The 17,325-nt window shown below is 39.5% G+C and overlaps 1 protein-coding gene across 5 annotated transcripts in view; it reads right to left on the reverse strand.

Moving 5' to 3' along the window:
- The window catches only part of RAD54B (RAD54 homolog B), a 77,695-nt gene that overhangs the window by 55,671 nt on the left and 4,699 nt on the right, over window positions 1–17,325 (reverse strand). For 4 of the 5 annotated variants that reach the window (XM_045860714.1, XM_045860715.1, XM_045860713.1 and 1 more), the window contains exons 2-3: window positions 17,074–17,234; window positions 14,277–14,445 (exon numbers count right to left, since the gene is read on the reverse strand). In XM_045860714.1, the coding sequence (XP_045716670.1) occupies window positions 14,277–14,445; window positions 17,074–17,208 (304 nt within the window). In that variant the 5' untranslated portion in view covers window positions 17,209–17,234. The remainder of the gene's footprint in view (window positions 1–14,276; window positions 14,446–17,073; window positions 17,235–17,325) is intronic. The other variant, XM_045860717.1, reaches the window with a different exon arrangement.

Genomic DNA, 17,325 nt, shown 5'->3' on the forward strand with positions numbered 1-17,325 from the left:
TGAATGTAGTGATTCCTAACTGAGCAGGGCCCTAATCACTGTTAATGAGCTGCATTCTCTCTTACAAAATCTGCATAATGCTGGTCCTGCTGTCAATCAGGCATTGCATATCCTCTAGCTAGTTAGGTTACACCCGCCTCAGACTCCACAGTAAAGCTAAGCTTCTCCTTCATTTGACAATCTATAGTATCCAGTGTACTTTTATTCAGTTACTTAAAAAGAAATTTTTGTCGAACACTGAATCTAAAAAGCAGATAAAAAATATGTTTTTAAAGCAATGGATTATTCTAGCTGTAACGAATGTGAATATGCTAGCCTGCTTTATCATGTGTAAAAATCACCAGCCACAGTGAGAACAGCATCATCTCACTTTACGACTGCATACAACAAAATCGCCTTTGCTATTATTAAGAAGTGGAATTTTTATTTAGCTATACTCACACAATCTGAACTATGAAAGGAAATGGCTAGTCTAGCCATTTGCAAGGCCACCATTTTGCATGCTTAGAACACGTCAATGTAAGAAATATTCAAACCTGTAAGAATTTTTATGAATTTGAGCCAAACTGATGACAACTGCCGGGAAGCAAAAATCCCAATAGATTGAGAAAATGCTCCAGAGATTGGCAGTTTTGTGCCTTATTTTATACACTACAATAGAAGGCGGAGGGAAAGGGGGCTACATGAAATTCATTAGTGACAGATTCGGGAGACAGGAGAAAGCAAAGTGGGGAAATCTCTGGGACTGGAGAAAAAGTAAAAGGCAGGCACATACGGTACTTCTTTTACATAGGCAGGTGTAGGGCAGTTAACAGTTAGGACTTAACATGATCATAATAACAATAAGGATTTGTGATCCCTGTTCTGGTGCTTTGTGGGGTGGGTGGGGGAATAATTTTGATATTCCAAAGTTACTGTTATCAGATATATTAATATAGATGCAAAAAAAAACCCAAACTGGCTCAGTTAAAGTAAAAATTGACCTTTGTTAGGCAACAATATTGACCTAGGACATGACTACCCGCAGTAGACTGCTTTTAGTTAGGAAGTTTTAATGTCAGACCAGCCCGTGTGGTTACTTTAGCTCTCCGAGTTTGTCAGGCAGCCGTGCAGGCCGCCCCTGATCTTGTCAGGTTTAGTATGTGACCCCTTTTTCATCCATAAATGTATTTTCTAATCTCTGTCTGAAAATACGATAAATAACAATGTATGCAAAATAAGCCTATTTTCTCCCGATATACTACATGTTTCTCCAGACAGGAGAATGGATTAGAATATACTTGAACACAGTTCCATTCAACCAAACAATTACTGAACACCCATCAAAAAAGCTCCCTCTGCCCTAGCTGGTGTGGCTCAGTGGATTGCACGCTGGCCTGCAAACCGGTAAATTAACTGACAGGGTTGCAGGCCAGGTTCCTCGTTGGGGGTGTGCAAGGCAACCACACATTGATGTTTCTCTCCTTCTCTTCTCCCACCCTTCCCCTCTCTCTGAAAATAAATTTTTAAAATCTTAAAAAAAAAATAGAACAAAAACACGCTCCCAAGCACTGTGCAAGGCCTAAGGAAATCAAAGGTGAATCTAGCTAGATACAGCCCCTAACCAGGAAACTGTAGTTCTGCAGAAATGTCATAAATTTTCAAATCCTTGTTTTTCATTCTTTCAATGGAAGAGAAGCCAATTAAATGTATTGAGTTCTCACAATAAGCCAGGTCATGTGCAAGAAGCATTAAATGTGTATCCATCAGGAAAAAATGTGAAAGACTGCAGGGCGTTCTATAGAATGGTAGGTGTTGTCGGGCATACCCTACTGAGTAACCTTGACTTGAGTCCTAGCCTTCCACTGCCTTTGGACAGTTTTACTGCTCAGTAAATTGTAGCAAACAGTAATGAAAATTATTCTTGTCCATAGACAAAGGAATTGAAAAATTGACGATCACAGATAAAAAAAAAGTGAGAACACAAAATTTATGCTGTCCTTAAATAATATTTTGTTATTTTTGGAAGAAATACAGATATTGTGTTAAGAAACGAAATACTATTAAAAATCATTCAATCTCACTAAATCAAGGAAATGTATATGAAAAACAATTTTCATTCATAAGAATGACCAAATTCTTAAAGACCGAAAATGTCAAGAGTGGATTAAGGAGGCAGGGCAAAGAACACTCTTCTGTACTATTGATGGAAGTGTAAAAATGGCATTCTGGATATTGATCTGGGAGTATCTATTAATACTTTACATGTGTAAAACCTTCCAAAACTGTTAACCTAAAAATAAATTAAGACAGGTAAGCCAGGACAAGCAAAACAGGAAACTGAGACAAACGGTTAAACAAGCAGTTTGAAGCCATCTAGTAAATCCAACCTTCCCTAAATCAAGAATACCTGATAGTACTGGTAGATGGTTTGCATTTCTCCTCCCCAGCCAGAGGGTAAATAGCTTAAATCACTCTACTCAGGGAGCTAAATAACGAAAACCCAATTAGTGTTATTTGCCAACCAGGCCCAAGGACAGATGAAGTCAAAAGAATAAATCTCATTTTGGCACATCAGCATAACATTGGTGAATATTTTATTGAGATCCTCCCCTAAAACCGCCCCTAAGTCCCCAGACTTTAAAACCCCACAAAGGTCTCAGCGCACAGCACACGCGTGTGCTCTGGGATGTGCCCTCACCTTGCACCTTTCCCCTTCTTCTGCCCCCACAGGCATGCATTTCCTAAAGTCCAAGGGACCCCACAAGGTTTTCGGCCAAGCAGCAATGGGCAGCAGCAGCTCGTCCTGTGTTAATCTCCAGACCCCACTTTTCTCTGGCTTCTTAGTGAGCTACACCAGACAGGCCAAGGCTCATTTCTTTCCTATATCATTCCCAGAAAGCCCAGGCAGCTCCGCTTAGGCTCCTCTGTTGCTTCTAATACCCTAAGCCCTTCCTTGTTTCACTGCCCCGGGCTTTAATAAACATCCTGTAAAAATCATTGTGAAATCTTTCCTGACAAAATCAAGAATCCGCACACTACCAGCCGTCCGTAGGCAGACCCACTCAGGGCCAGGTCCCCTTTCCAGTAACACAAGGACCAAAGTGAGAGGCAACAAGAGTTTGGGAGCCAAAATAATAGCTATTCATGAATCACTGATTCAGGCAGAACCCAAATAGTCCTCCAATTAGGAGATGAAGGCAAGGGGTATTTATGAGACAGGAAAGGGGAATAATTACATGAACAGGGTGGTAAGCTAAGGAAGGAATTTCTATAGGTGCAGATAAGCTAAAACAGCAATGCTGATTCTAAAAATGGCTTTAATTTTCAGTACAGTAGTCATAATAACTGTTTTCTTGTTATCTTTGCAAACAGTTCTTTGGAATGCAGTCCAAGCGTTATTTTGCCCAGTTTTATCATTCCAAAGGTTTGAGGAGTGAGACAGGCAAAGCAGTTCCTCTGAGATGATCGCTCTGGCTTCCGTTTGAAGGGGCTCCCTTTGAGACAGGCCAGCTAGCCAGGACAAGTGGAGTCGGGAAACTCAGACAGGCAGCTGAACAAACTGACAGGTCAATTTACAGCCAGACACAAAAGGTCACCTCCCTAGAGATAACATCTAGGCCTCACTTGTGTTTCAGCTACAGGCCCAGAAAAACAGCAAAATAAGGTGGGAAATGCCAGGACCAGCTGCAATGACTAATGACCCCCTGCCCTGTCACTAACCCTGAAAGAACACACCTGGAAACTGATAACAGTTCCACTGAAACCCTCTCCTGAGACCTTCCCTGACACCTCCCCTAAAATTCCCACCTGCAAGAGAGAGAGAAAACAGTCAAGAGAAGGGCAGATGATCACGCGCTCCCTCTGGAGAGCAGCCTATGCCATTCCCTTCCCCCTCTTTTTCCCTCTCTTCTTCCCTCATAGGAACGCATCTCCTAAACTCTAAGGGTCTCTCGAGACTTACAACCAGGGGAGCAATGGGCAGCGGCAGCTTGTCCCAGGTTAATCCCTGAACCTGTTCCCAAGGCCCCCTTTTCTCTGACTTCCCAGTGAGTCAAAGCAGCCCAGCCCAGGCTGTCTCTGGTGGTTTCTTGTACCGTATGCCCTTCCTGTTTCACTGTCCCCAGCTTTAATAAGTACACCTTCACAGTCCTCTAAAAAGTACCTGGACTTGTATTGTGAAATTTTTTGTGGGTTTCCAAAAACCCACACACTACCAGCTGGCCCTAGGCAGAGCTACTCAGGGCCAGGTCCCCTGTCTGGTAACACCTTTATATAGGTATAGAAAGTAGACAGATACATACATCTGAAAATGCACTCCAAAAAGATCTAGAACTCCACTCTCTAATACAGTAGCCATGAACCACATGTGGATACTGAGCTCTCCCCTCTCTGGAAAACGGGGATACAGAGTTGAAAATTATAAGCTTCTAATCATGGAGCCCACCATAAGTCAACTCATTAAAACAAAAAACGTTCCTATCACCCAGGAAATTCCAAGGGATTCAGGAACTCTGTAAGAAACTGGGGTCAATGACCAAATATTAGAACAAAAGATGCTCCTAGTACTCTCATCACTGAGGCAATTATAAGGGTTTTAGGAGCTCTGTGCCAGGAACTGGGGAGAGAGACCAATATAGGCATTTTCTAATAATCTCACAGAGTGAAAGTGTAAATTTACTCCAGCATGCTACCTGAATCACAGATTTACTCCATACCATCTAAACTGACATACATCTTCATGGATCAGCTCCCAGTCAACAATCAAGAAACTCAGTTCGGCCAAGTCTTGTCCTTGGGATAAAAATATTTTGAGCTAAAGGAGCCAGTGTCCCTGAAGCTGGTTGGCAAGAACCTAGCCTTTAGTTAAATTTTGTATACTATAAATGTTGCCATGCTACTCAAATTTATTTTAGCTTTCTTTTTTTTCACTTCATAATTTTGGATGTTGAAGGTGTCTCACCAACATTCATTTTACCCCTTCACAGCGGCATTCCTAGGTCTAAGGTTAGGAATCCCTCTGGTCCCAGCAAAGTGGCCCGATCGCAGCACCAAGTTGTCAAGTCTTATTTAGTGATTATGAGTGGACACCATCTGCTTCTCGTCAGACAGATGAGAAATAGGATGTGGCCCCAACAGTTGCTGAGGTCTATCATTTGACATGAGGGGAGCCCAGCCTAAGTCCAATGCCAATACTGCGAGTGCCTGATGGGAAAAGGAGAAAGAAATTGGGCCCATGATGATACCCTTTAAAAGGCAAGGCCAGTCAATCCTAAAGCCTGGAATTTCCAGTTACACACACCACTAAAAATCAATTAGATAAGCCAGTATTTTTATCAATACTTAAAACAAAAGCATAGTAACTGGTATAAGAAAAATCTGCTGTGGTTTTTCTTTCCATTATGCTTATCCTATTTGCCTATTTTATCTTGCTTAAATCACTACTTCCCACATTTTGTTTTTAAATGAGAATTCAAAGATGCAAGCTATGAATAGAGGTCATTCTTCCCAAAAAAGTAGAGGCTGAATGCTACATTGTTTCAACTATTCTATACTGGTCCTCCCAAAAGCATAAAGCAGACCCCCAGATTACAGCTCTGTTCAAAGAGGAATAATCCCATTCACACCCAATCCAGATAACTGAGGAAGAGGTCTTAGACCAAATAACATTCTTAGCAAGTGAAGACATTTTCCAAAAGATAGCTTAGAAAACATACCTCACAGTCTATACAACAGTAGCTTGTCAGCATTGGGGGAAGGAGAGCAAGAGGTACAGGCCTATTTGGGAAATTCAGAAAAGCTCTTTAGAAAAATGCATGTGTGTATGCATACCCTTCTGTTTGAACTGCCTCCTATTCACCCAACTGTGAGGAAGGAATTCCTGCTCTACCGTTATGGGGGTGGTCCAACACACAACACCTGACACTATATAGGCCAGAGAGTCGCATATACTCACAGCCCAGGGAAGGAGGACACCAAACTCATGCAGGGCCCCCGGGGGTCGCCCTCTGGAACAGGGTGATCCACCAGGAGCTGTGGAAGGCAGCCTTTATAGTATCAAGGGTAGGGAGGGCACCCTGGTGGATATGAAGGATGTGACTGGCCTGTCTGAATAATTCTTCAGCTGGCAGGGAACTGAAGCCTTGTGGACAATAAGGGGACACATAACTAAACCTGACAAGCTCAGGGGAGGCCTGCGTGGTGGCCTGAAAAACTCGAGACCTAAACTAACCATACAGAATGGTCTGAAATTAAAACTTTTTAACTAAAAGCAGTTTATGGCAAGTAGTCATGTCCTAGCTGCAACCTTCCCTGACAAAAGTCCATCTTTACCTTAATTGAGCCTGTCTATTGTCTTTTACATCTATAACATTTCTTCCGAATGTCAAGGTAACTTCCCTTTTGCCAAACCTCGAGTACAACCACCAGAGCAGAAATCACAAATGCTCATATCGTTACCGTTAATTGTTGACTGTTAACTATGCTGTACCCACCTATGTAGACGTAGTACTCGTCTATCATTTTACTTTTTTAATCCAATCCCAGAGGTAGCTCCTGCACCCCGTTTTGCTTTCTCCTGCCTCCCAAATCTATCACCCTTATGCCGCCTCTTGACTGTAATGTATAAAATAAGGTGCAAAACTGCCATTTTCTGGAGCATTTTCCCGATCTGTTGAGGTCTGCTTCCTAGCAATTGTTGTCAGTCTGGCTCAAATAAACTCATAAAAAGTCTTAGAGGCTTGAACATTTCTTACTTTCTTACGTTGACAGCCTACTACTGAGGGATAAACAGAGACTGCACCTGATCCATTCAATGGGATCTAGCTAAGGGACCTTACCTCAGGAACAGAGTGGGAAGGGAGACCTGCAGGTAGGCCATTCACGGCCTTGTGATTTTACTCAATGTCAAGGCAGCACATAACACTGATCCTTAATTTTAGGTCTTAAACCACACCCTCCCTTACAAATACATACATACCCCTAACTACCCATGCTAATTAAGAACCACTCCTAGACAGCAGAATGGTGGTTTCCAGAACTGAAGAGGGATGGGGCAAGACAAAAGAGATTAAAGGGCGTACCAAACATGGTGATGGAAAGAGATGAGACTTTGGGTGGTAAGCATACAATGGAGTACAGAGATATATTATAAAGTTGTACACCTGAAATTTATATACTGTTATTAACCAATGTTATATCAATAAATTTAGCTTTTTAAAACAGACCTGCCCTGGCTGATGTGGCTCAGTAGACTGGGTGCTGGCCTGCGAATCAGAGGGTCACTGGATTAATTCCCAGCAGGGCACATGCCTGGGACGCAAGCCAGGTCTCCACTTGGGGGCGTACAAGAGGCAAGTGATCGACGCATCTCTTGCACATCGAAGTTCTTTCCCTCTATCTCCCTCCCTTCCCCTCTCTCTAAAAATAAAAAAATCTTAAGAACCACTGCTCAGTATGTATGTCATCTGACTACTGCCTTTTCCCATGAGTGCCCCATCTTAGGAAAAAAGCAAGCAATGCTCTACACTCAGGAGAGAATTTGGTCGCTCAGTCTCCTAGAAATGGTACTTCATAATACGTAAATAGTCTCAAACCCACTTCAAAATTATTTTGAGGGATGAATATGAGAGGGGCAATAGTCAAATGACCAAGATCCATTTTTACTGGCCTGATTCCAGGATAAAGTTGAACCAATGTATTCAATTCTGTCCAAGGCAGGGATTCAAAGGAACAGCCCCTATATGAAGGTTGCCTGAAAAGCCCCTCAAAAATCCTAAAAACTAGAGACAAATGATTTAGGGGAGAATGATATTCACGGGGGTTTTTAAGAGGTAGAGATGTACCTATCATGGTTTCCCTCTTCAGCAGACTGGGCTCCTAACACTGTCCAATAATCTAGACTAGAAAACAACTCTATACATCACAAAAATTAAGACACCCACTTATTCCCTGACCCAAATCTCCATAAAAGAGCCCTTAAAAACAAAGGGTGGCTTCCTAATTCTTAATATGCTTTTCTATGGGAACAGAATACAGTGGATTTGGGAATTTAGTACTTAGAGTTATACAAGGAATTAAGAGTCACAACAGAGAAAATAGTCACAATTTTTTTTAAATAGTTTCCTTTCAAATATCCTTTCTGGCTTGACTATTAATATCAACATCTATTTTATTTTATTTTATTTTATTTTATTTTATTTTCAATTACAGATGACATTCAATATTATTAGTTTCAGGTGCACAACACAGTACTTAGACATTTGCACAATTTACAAAGTGATCGCCTGTTGGGAACTGCCCTGCCTGGTTTTAGAAGCTCTAAACCCCCCCATGGCTAAGGCTGAGTGAGCAACCTTCAGACCATAAGCCACTAAGGAGACAAAGCTTATCTCCCTGGCAGGAGCAGCTTCTGCTCCTTTTACTTCATCCATAACTGGCCCCCAATGCTTGGTCAGTTAGCCAATCACAGGTAAGATTCCCCAAGGGGGGAACGACCTAAAACAGGTACGATCACGGGGAGGCCCCAGAGAAGGACTTGGGAGGCTATACCAAAAGCGGGTGATGGACCCTCACCCCTTGGCTTTGACACAGCCTGAGTCCTCATTCTGCCTATGAGAAGTCTCCTAATCTCTTGGCTGCCTTACTTCCCCTGCCCAACTTAAGCCTGAAACAATGACAGAGGGCAGTACAGCCCTGTGCTGGATAGGGCAGGTTTCCCCAGGTGATCAGGCCTAAGAAAGAATACATAAACTCCTGTGAAACTTGCTTTGCTAAGAATGCTCTCAATTAAATGATAAGGGTCTGAGCAGGAAATGAGTTTGTTTCCCAAAGTTTTGTAGCCCTTTAGCTAACACACCCAGATTCAGAATAAGCCCTTGTAGTTCTTTGTATGTTATCCATTGTTTGATCCTTACTGCCTGACAATGATTAATGAGCTTTACCTGGATTCCTGTGCAAACTGAACCCAATAAAAGCCTGTCAAGGCAAGGGCATGCGGCACTCTCCTCTTGAGAGAGTGGCCAGGCCACTCTGAGGCGCCCTCCCCTTGAGAGGGTAGCCGTGCTGTCCCTTTTCCTCCAGAGAACTCGGTAGTCCATGTGAATTTATCTCATACCTCATCCAGAACGCAGCTGGCTGGTGCACGTGTCAATCTCCCCAGTAAGTCCAGTATATACCTGTCACCATACATGTATATTAAAATATTAAAATATTATTGACTATATTCCCTATGCTGTACATCCCCATGGCTATTCTGTACTTCTTAATCCCTCTCCCTTATGCATCCAGTCCCCTAATCCCCCTCCCGCCTGAAAATCCTCAATTTGTTCTCTGTTTCTGAATTTGTTTTGTTCATCCATTTATTTTGTTCTTTTTAAAAAAGATTTCTTTATTTATTTTTAAAGAGATGGGAAGGGAAGGAGAAGAAAGGGGAGAGAAACAACGGTGTGTGAGAGATGCATAGATCCATTGCCTCACACACTCCCAACTGGGAGCCCAGCTCGGAATCCAGGCATGTTCCCTGACAGGGAATCGAACTGGAAACCTTTCGGTTCTCAGTTCAGTGCTTAATCCACTGACCGCACCAGCCAGGGCCTATTCTGTTCTCATGTAAAAAAGATTCCACATACAAATAGAGCCATATGTTATTTGTCTTTGTGGACACTCAGGTTGCTTCCATATCTGAGCTATTGTAAATAATGCTGCAGTGAGCATAGAGGCACAAATATCTTTCAGAATTAGTGTTTTAGATTTCTTTGGATAAAAATCCAGAAGTGGAATTGCTGGGTCATAATGTAGTTCTATTTTTAATTTTTTGAGGAATCTCCATACTGTTTTCCATAGTGACTGTACCAACTTTCAATCCCACCAACAGATTAAAGAGACTAAAAGGACATGAAACTAAATACAACACGTAATCATGGACTAGCAGGCATGAAAACAACATTTATCTTGGATATGCCCATCAGAACTCTTGGGTGATTGGGTTCATTGTCAGTGAGAAGTAGTATCAACAGTGGGCTTAAAATATTCAGTAAACCATGTTGTAAACAGATGTGCTGTCACCCAGGCTTTCTTGTTCCATTTATAGAGCACAAGCAGAGTAGATTTAGCATAATTCTTAAGGGCCCTAGGATTCTCAGAATGGTAAATGAGCACTGGCTTCGAATTAAAGTCACCGGCTGCATTAGCTCCTAACAAGAGTCAGCCTGTCCTTTCAGGCCAGGCATTGACTTCTCTCCAGCAATGAAAGTCCTAGGTGTATCTTCTTCCAACATAAGGCTGTTCTGTCTACACTGAAAATCTGCTGTTTAGTGTGGTCACCTTCATTACTTATCTTAGCTAGACCTTCTGAAGAACTTTCTGTGACTTCTCCTTTAGCACTTACCCACCTCTGCTAGCTTCAAACTTTTCTTCTGCAGTTTCCTCACATCACTCAGCCTTCACAGAATGGAAGATAGTTAGGGCTTTGCTCTGGATTAGGCTTCAGCTTAAGGTAATGTTGTGTCTGGTTTGTTCTTCTGTTTCACTTTCTTATCATGCATGTGTTCACTGGAGTCACACTTTCCATTTCCTTCAAGAACTCTTTCTTTGCATTCACAATTTGGCTAACTGTCACAAGAGGCCTAGATTTTGGCCTATCACAGCTTTCAACATGCCTTCGTCACTAAGCTTAATCATTTCTAGCTTTTGATTTAAAGTGAGATATACAACTCTTCCTTTCACTTGAATATTTAGAGAACACTATAGGGTTATTAACTGACCTGATTTCGGTATTGTTGACTCAGGAAATAGGGAGGCCCAAAGAGAAGGAGAGAGATGGGGAAAGCAGCCAGAATACACACAACATTTATGGATTAAATCTTATGGTTCACTGTCTTATACAGGTGTGGTCCATGGCACCCAAAACAATGTCAATAGTAGCATCAAAGATCACTGATCACAGACCACAACAAATATAACAGTCATGAAAAAGTTTGAAATATTGCAAGAACTATCAAAATGTGACACAGAGACATGAAGTGAGCAAATGCTGTTGAAATATGGAGTCAACAGACTTGCTTGACACAGGGTTGCCACAAACTTTCAATTCATAAAAAAGCACATCTGCAAAGTGCAGTAAAACAAGGGATGCCTATATGTACTTTCATATAGGTTGAGCATCACAATAAATGATACATACATTGTTCATACATTGCTGGTGGGAGTGTAAACTGGTAGTAACCTCTGCAGGGGGCAATTCATTGTTATCCATCCAAAGGACAAATGCGCATACTTTGAGACCAGCACCCTACTCCCAACTCATTTATCCTATGGGTATATTCTCACATACATTTATAATATATAGATACTCATTATTGTTTTGTTTGTCATAACAAAAGATGCCAAGCAACCTAAATAACTATTAATAAGGCCCTGATTAAATACATTTGGCAAATCCATACAATAGAGTATCATGTCATTTTTAAATAAAAAAGGTAGTTCTAACTGTACTGACAAAAAGATTTCAAAAACAGACTGTTACAGTAAAAGTGCAAACTACAGAACAGTGCAGCTAGTGAAAAATCATTTGTATGGGAAAATATATTATACACAAATGTTTCCAAATAGAGAATATCTCAAAGATACCCAAAATACTGGTAACTGGTTGCATCTGGGGAAAGAAACTAGATAGCTAGGGACCAGGGAAGGGGGACTTCTTACTATATTTTTCATGACTTCTGAATTTTTTTACCATGTGCATTCATTACCTAGTTTTTTAGCTAAAAAAAAAAAAAAAAAAAGGTCACAAGGGACTATTGATTCTATTCATATGAAATGTCCAGAACAGGCACCATAGGGATAAAAAGCAGGTTAGTGGTTACCACAGCTGGGAAGAGAATGGGGAACGGGGAGACGACTGCTTAATTGTCCCTGTTTTCCTTTCAGTGTGATGACAATGTTGTGGAACTAGGTAGTGGTAATGGTTACACTACACTGTAAACATGCTAGATGCCACTGAACTGTGCACTTTACAAAGGTGAATTTTATGTTATGGATATTCTATCACAACAAAAAAAAAATCAAACATTTATGAATTAAATATAAATACAACCAATAAAATTCAAAAATTGCATTAATTTGGTAGTGACTCTTTACTGAAATTAGTAATCACACAGGTTCTTCTGCAACAGAGCATATGATGGCTCAATTCTTTGGCCAAACCTATCTGAACACACGCAACCTTGATTTGGTAGGAGTGCACTACCTAGACATTGTCACCCCTGTGCTTATTTGCAGACATGAAACTTCAGTAATACTCTACAAGATTCAGCATATGCTTACTTTCATTCATATAATCTAACAGAAAACACAAATGAGGCAAAACGTTAACAACTACTCAATTTAGAACTGGATTATTCTCTTCTACATATGGAGGATATTTTTCAAAAGAAAAAGGCAATGGAGGAAAAATGAAGATATATTTTAACTGGAACACATTGGCTTGGACCTTCAACTCAAGGTGGATTAGATCTAGGACTGAAAGGTTATCAAAAGGTGAATGGACACTACATTGGTCTTTTGCCTCCATACTTTCCTATACACAACATCCCTCTCCAGCAAGCACCACAGAAAGCAATATGCTTCTTACAATGCTGTTTTTCCCAGTTAACCTCTCTCTCTGAATGACGGTCAGGAAGGTTATCAGAAGGTTAGCACAGGTTCCTCAGTCCACTGAATGTACTAAATCAGAAAAGGATTAAGGAATTAAGGGTTGAGCAAATTAACTCTCTCTTTAATGCATCTTTTTTAAAAGATTTTATTTATTTATTTTTAGAGAGAGAAGACGGGAGGGAGAAAGAGAAGGAGAGAAACATCAATGTGTGGTTGCCTCTCACGCACCCCCCACCAGGGACTGGACCTAGCCTGCAACCCAAGCACCTGCCCTAGACTGGGAATTAAACAGGCAACCCTTCCATTCACAGCCTGGCGCTCAATCCACTGAGCCACACCAGCCAGAGCCGGCTTTTTAATGTATCTTAACTCTTAACTCTCCTCTTATATTTAGCAGGGAAGAGAATAAGAAACCATAGTGAAACCCCAAATAAAAATCAACTACACCCCAAATAAGTAACATGTCATGTGTGATACTGTAGAGTCTAAGTATTATTCTCTGGAGAAGAAATTAGTTACCATGATAGAAAAAAAAAAAAACAAACAGGCATACATTAACTGCTATAGGTTTGAGGGTAGAAAAATAGGACATTCATTTAACAAAGATGGGAGGAAGAAAAGAGGAAGGAAAGTAAGGTAGAAAGGAGGCAGAGAGCAAACCAGTGAAACATGGCAGCAGCTGCACTGCCATGCCCAGAGCTGCTTTTGCAAAGCTCCCTGAATTGGTTCCAGCTCCAAAGTTCTTCCCAACTTTTAAAGTTATGAGGAACATAAATGGCACCAAGGAACCTAGCCACTTGAGAAAACACAGACTTCCTTTCTGCCTCAACAAGAAATGAACCCATTTATAGGTAAAATTCATTAATCATCACCAAGCTCAAGAACTTCCTTCAAAAGGTGTAAGCGCTTAAGGCCCTTTTTGTTGATTTACACTGGTATCTTAAGGATGGCAGTTACAATTCTACAGACCAGCAGATGGGGCTCTCTCCCTGAATACGGTTATTCAACCAAAAATTAATAAAATACAATTTGGAAAAATGTAGTCCTGATGTTGCCTTCACAAGGCCAAATAAACATCTGTCAACAATCCTAATTATTTTTTTTATTACCTGAACAATACTGATCACAGATACAAAAAGAACCATAATCATTATTTTAACTCAATCAACAAAGTAGCAGAGGGAATGTTTGTTAAATGCTTGGTTTTCCTGCAATTATATACCTTCATAATTCCCATGTAACCATCCTGAAGTTACTACACGGACTACAATGAATTAATCATTTTACTTATTTCAAGTTCACCTCTCCAGTTTTAGTAATCAACATGTTTTATTAGAAATGTTTTTTCACATCTTGAAACACATTTTGGTAACTGAGGAAAAGACCATATTTGACCATTAAGTTTACAATGAACAATATTAGACATATACCTATTATAAAATATAAGATTTGAATTACATGGCTATTAATCCAGTCATTAAGAGAAATTATGAAACAAAAAAATCTAAATTGCCAACAATCTATTGGTTTTATAGCAATAACTTTCAAATGTAATGTTTTCATTCTAATAAATAATCAATTTAAATAATACTGTAATAAGACTCATCAAGTATAAACATGACTAATAAAAAGTGCAGTCTTACCTGTATGATGTAGGGTTAATGTTGGCATTGTAGATGTTTCAAAACAACCTTTTCCCCTGTAATTATCCCCATGATTCATTTCTCTAGCACTTTCTTCAGCAGGCAGGGGATTTAAACTGCATATTCTGGGATCAGTTTGTGATTGGTGGAAAGTATCACCTGCAGCACCCTATAAAGAATGAAATATGCAGAAAATATCTGATTTTCAATATTTTTACATAATAAATTCTTAATTTAAAACATGAGCTACCAGTTTACTTTCTCTGTATATTAATAGGGAATAGATATTTAAAAATAAATAAATAAAAATAAATAAAATAAAATCAATACATATTGCTAATTTGTATAATACTGCCAGTGTGTTGTTTTTATTTTTTTAATTTATTAAAAATTTTATTTATTTTTAGAGAGAAGAGGAGGGAGGGGAAAAGGGAGAGAAACAATGACATGTGAGAGATACATCAGTAGGTTGCCTCTCGCACACCCCTAATTGGGGTCCTGGCTCACAACCCAGGCATGTGTTCTAATCAGGAATAGAATTTATGACCTTTGTTAGCAGGCACTCAACCCACTGAGCCACACTTGCCAGGGCTATATTTCAGCAAGAAATACAATACAAGGGACAATACAAGGGACAATACATTTCCTTCTCTTTTCAACTTTCTAAAAACCACCCACATTCCTTGGTTTGTGGCCTCTTTCACCACTTCAAAGCCAACTATGTTGCATCTCTCTAAACCTGCTTCCATGATCACTTTCTTGACCTTCTCTTTTGACTCCTTCTATTTTTTACTATATTGGGCCGGTGATCCAGGATAACTATCCCATCTCAAGGTCCTTAATCACTTAGTCAAAACGTTCCTTATGCCACATGAGGTAAGATATCCACAAGTTCCAAGGATTAAGACATGGACATTTTTGGAGAGCCATTTTTCTGTCTACAACAGTATGTTTGAGTTTTTAAAAAATAGTAACTCACATTGTCATACCTTTATAAATATTCACTACAATAAACTTCAGAGACATTCAAAAAACCTATCTGGTAAGATTTTAAAGTAAGTCATAGAAATAAACTAATGGAGGTCATAAATTTTATTTTTTGCAACATGTTATTTTGATACAATTTCAGAGTTATAGAAACATTCCAAAAATAAGATAAGAAAGTCCCATACACCCTTTACCAGATTTAGCACATGATCACATTTTGTTACATTTACTTTCCTTTTTTCCCTGCCTTCCACCTCCCTTGTGTGTATGTGTGTGGACACATTTCAGAGTTAGCTGGAGGCACTGTGCTCCTTTTCCTCTAAGTACTTCGAAGTGTTTACTGAAGGCCACATTGTTGTAAGATTCCATTTATATCAAATGTCCATAACAGGCAAATCTATAGAAACAGAAAGTAGATTAGTGGTAACCAAGGGCTGAGGGATTTGAAGAAATAGGGGAATGAGTGCTGCTTTGTATAAGGTTTCTTTTCAGAGTGATGAAAATGTTCTAAAATTGATTTTAGTAATTGTTGCACAACTATGCATATACTAAAAACCACTGAATTGCAGTAGCTAGGTTGTATGGTATGTGAACTATATTTAAATAAAGCTGGTTTTTTAAAGAACTATTTTAAATTAAAAACTATGTTTTCTCCTTATGTTGTAGCCAGAATTCTAAAATTATGTAGGATGAAACAAATGCAGACCAGCCCTGGCAAATGTAACTCAGCTGAAGTGTCATCCCATAAAACAAAAGGTTGTAGGTTCAATTTCCAGCCAGAACATACGCCCTAGTTGCGGGTTCGATCCCAGGTAAGAGAATGTATGAGAAGGCAACCAACTGATGTTTCTCTCATGTTGATGTTTCTCTCTGTCTCTTTTCCTCCCTCCCTCTCTCTCTAAAAGCAATGAAAAAATGTCCTTGGGTGAGGAAACACATACACACAGTGGTAATTATTGCACAACAGTGTGAACTTAATGTCACTTACTTGGACCCTAGAGAATGGCAAAATGACAAATTTTGTTACATATATTTTACCTCAATAAGAAATAGAAAAACATTAATAAACTTTAATCTCCATAGCATAAATGGATCAGAGAATTGTAGAGTAGCAGAAATATGGATTGCCCATTTTATATACTTTCTATATACCTTCTATACACCTAAGACCAAAACAATCCTTTCTCTTAGTAGTCAAGTGCATATTTTAAGACTGCTTCAAAGCATTTACTTTTTATAAGTAAAATGAAAGGAAATGTCCAGAATAAATCATTATTTACATATTTCTCTTTAAACAGCCTTACCTAAAGTTTTCACTCATTTGTATTGTATCTTTAAACAGAACACTCATCAGAGTAATTTTTTTTTACCCCTAACCTCAAAAAGGTATTTTTTACTGTTGCCAAAAGTTTATTCCATGGACCCAACTGTGTGTCATTCCTTTTTTTTAAATTTGATCATTATTTTTAAGGTTTTGAGAAGACTTTGTCAGAAATGCTGAAAAATCTTATAGGCAGTAAATATCTTTAACTCTTTAAATAACATTCTTTTTTAATATGCACCCAAGGATATGTTCATTGATTTTAGAGAGAAAGGAAGAGAGAGGGAGAGAGAGGAACATCAATCAGCTGCTACCCTTACGTGCCCCACCTCACAGCCTAGGCATGTACCCTGTTCAGGGATGCAACCTGTAACCTTATGATGCACAGGGCTCCGTTCCAACCAACTGAGCCACCCAGCCAAGGCTAAATGGCACTTTTTATAAATACATGCTTCTCTATATTATGCTGCCTTTACTTTTTTTTTTTACCTCAAATAATTGCATATCTGGATCCAGCTTTGTAATCTCTTTATTCAGACTTAGACCACTTCTTGCAGGTGGTATAAATTTTGGTTTTTTGAAGGGTTTCCCCTGCAACTGACTTGGTGCTGCAGATCGTCTCATAGCCAGCACTACTAACCTGAAAAATACTAAAAACAAAAATCACCCATAAATATGATTGGCACCACCTCCAAATATAAAAATAGCTCATTACTACAACCATGATATCTTTAAAAATAT

Source organism: Phyllostomus hastatus, unplaced genomic scaffold (genome assembly GCF_019186645.2).
Source record: "Phyllostomus hastatus isolate PE091 unplaced genomic scaffold, TTU_PhHast_1.1 phas_scaffold_21, whole genome shotgun sequence".
NCBI classification, from domain to species: Eukaryota; Metazoa; Chordata; class Mammalia; order Chiroptera; family Phyllostomidae; genus Phyllostomus; species Phyllostomus hastatus.